The sequence below is a fragment of the Oryzias melastigma genome, linkage group LG21 (assembly GCF_002922805.2).
Source record: "Oryzias melastigma strain HK-1 linkage group LG21, ASM292280v2, whole genome shotgun sequence".
Lineage (NCBI taxonomy): Eukaryota > Metazoa > Chordata > Actinopteri > Beloniformes > Adrianichthyidae > Oryzias > Oryzias melastigma.
This window is the reverse complement of record NC_050532.1, coordinates 11,217,488-11,220,138: the sequence shown is the minus strand read 5'-3', so window position 1 is coordinate 11,220,138 and position 2,651 is coordinate 11,217,488. Positions and strand designations below refer to the sequence as shown.

Here is a 2,651-nt window from a genome sequence, read left to right as displayed (position 1 = left end):
GGGGGGGGGGGGTCCAGTTTTGTTCATGCTGATCTCCTGTTCTAAATAAAGGTAGAAATAATGATTAAAAACAAATATTTTTAATTTTCATCCATCCAGTAAATAGACATACACTTAGCAATAAACATTATAATAAAAAAAAGTAAGAATCGTGATTCGATTCGTGAATCGAATCGGATCGCCACCTAAGCAATGATGCACAGCCCAAGGAGGAGGGCTGTTGGTTTTGTCTGTAAACAGCAGATTAATTTTCTTTGAAGTCAAAGGCTTTTTGATTTCCTCACTGGCTCTTTTCTTCTTGAAGTTACTTTCCAAATATGTTTTATTGTTTGGTTTTTGTTAGCGTTTTAGTTTTAGGCTACTGACTTAGCAGTCCCAGTAAGCCGCCTAGCCGCTTTAAGTCACGGGAACTAATGCACTGATGTGCTAAACTGAATCTGAGTTCTTCAGAACTTTTTTCAGGGATAGAAAAAAAACAAAACGTAAATAATCTGTTCAATTTGTATTTTTTGTTTTTCTCTCTGAGGCTTCGTATCAAGTGACCCACAGACCAATAATGCTGGTCTGGGCCCCGCTGTCGTAACCCTTGCGCTTTCCTAGGAATGTTTACATTAAAAGTGGAGTCATGTGGACCCAACAAGAAAGTGCGCTGAACTTTTTTTTTTAAGGATTTTTTTATCTTCACTGGTGTCCGTGGAAGACATGAAATCCTGTCCTCCTTTGTCATGGTAGGGATCACACATCAATTTAAGGGTAGGGTCATCTGGACCCATAAGAGAGCAGGAGAGATAAATTGAATTTAAAGCAAATCATGTATTGAAATGTAATTTATTTAATATTATATCGTAAATTGCAAAAAATTACCATTCATTTTCAAAATGGTAAAGTTGCTTAACGAATTGTAAATTAAAAAATTGTCATTTGAATTATGACATTGGAAACCCATGGAAATATACAATGCAATTGATTTTGCTTTTATTCAATTTTTTTTTAAGTCGTCATTTTGAATCATATTTGTGGAATTGCATTTTCAAATTGTATGATAAAAATGTCAATTGAATTGTTGCTTGAGAATTGCATATTACTATGAATTATGACTCAAAAAAACTTCCATAAAAGTGGTCCCTCGCTGTATCACGGTTCCCCTTTTTTTTCCCCACTGGCCTTGTCAATCAATCTCACCCTGCTGGTCAGAGTTGCAAAACTTCGACTGCAGACACATCTTTGTTTTCATTCTAATAGAGTAGTTATTTTTCTGACGGTTTGAACTTTGAGGGTTTAAGCAAGAGAGAAAAGCACGAAGATTTTCAATGCCATTCTGGGAAACGTATATAAAGTATGTAAAAAGTGGTTTTACAGATTTAAAACAACTGTAATCTTACTTGACAGATTTCATCAATTGTACGTTACTTTTAGGAAAGTAACCCCCGCAACAAATGAGGGAACACTGTACCACAATTTTTATTCTAAAACATCAAACCAACTTACATAAGGTGGCATCATGCTTCTGAAAGCGGGGTCGAAGTGAGTTGGTACCCCTGCAGGAAGTTTTTCTCCCCCGTTAAGTTTAGGTTGGGCAGGGGCAGAGGGGGGCAATTTCTCTCTTTCCCCCTTCTCTCTTTGGCTGTCAGTGGTTACAATATGAGTAGAATCATCGGGTTCTGCTGACAAGGTAGAAGTACCCTGACTTGCTCCTCCTTCCGCTTGAGCCCTGCTGTCCATCTCAGTAGGGCTGGATGGGGTGTTTAAATTTCTGCCTCCACCCTCACGCCAACTACCAACATCTGCAAAGATAGAAGGAAGAAAGACATTTCTTTTAGGGACAAAAAAAACTGAAGATGTTGGAAGATGCCAAGACATTTTTTCAATTCATTGTGTTACTTCAGTGTGTTTGTCCCTACTTTGGGGTCGGAGACTAGGGCCTGGTCCATAAAGCTCTTCATCTTGCCCATCCCCTTTCTCAGCCTCGCCAGCTGCCTGCAGGCTGGGAAACTCTTGGTGAAAATGGCTACTCACTCGTGAAGATCCTGTACAATCCAATGCCCAGAATTACAAATAAATCTTCAGTCACCTGTCAAGGCCGTGAGTAGTAGATTTCAGAAATTAAAGTGTGAGCATATTTACCATCTGGCTGTGTCTGCTTGTTGCTTGCCCAGGAGCGGCTACTACCAACAGACAGCTCCTGTGACACTATAGGCTTATTCTGAGGTGGGGGAGTTTCTTGCTGCCTGCGAAAAGTTAAAAAAAAGCTGTTTTAAAATTACTGTAAAACTCTTTTTTTCTGGAAAGTATTTGGAAAGTATCCAGAAAGTATTCAAAGCTCCTCACTTCTTCCACATTTTATAATGTCACAGCCTTATTTCAAAATAGATTACATACGATTTCTTCCTAAAAAAAAAACTTAAAAAAACAAACATTACAATGTGAAAATAGTTATTTTGAAATTGTTGCAAATGTATTAAAAATAAAAAAAAAACCTGAAAAATGTATATGTACACAAATATTCACAGCTTTTGCTGTAAAGCTCCAAAGTGAGCTGAGGTTTCTTCTGTTTCTCTGATGAGCCTTGGGATGTTTCAGCTGCCAACATGTGGTAAATCCAGTGGATTGGATACGATTTGGAAAGGTCCGACCCCATCTACATAAGGTCC

At 38.2% G+C, this 2,651-nt stretch overlaps 1 protein-coding gene across 1 annotated transcript; it reads right to left on the bottom strand.

The window, feature by feature from the left end:
• Positions 1–1,437: 1,437 nt before the first annotated feature.
• On the bottom strand, positions 1,438–2,228 carry LOC112155325 (protein PRRC2C; the record flags this gene model as incomplete). The annotated part of the gene is given in 3 exon segments (XM_024286865.1): positions 1,438–1,784; positions 1,902–2,027; positions 2,125–2,228. Coding segments are annotated over 3 exon segments (553 nt in total), but the record flags the coding sequence as incomplete, so codon positions are not given.
• Positions 2,229–2,651: the final 423 nt, after the last annotated feature.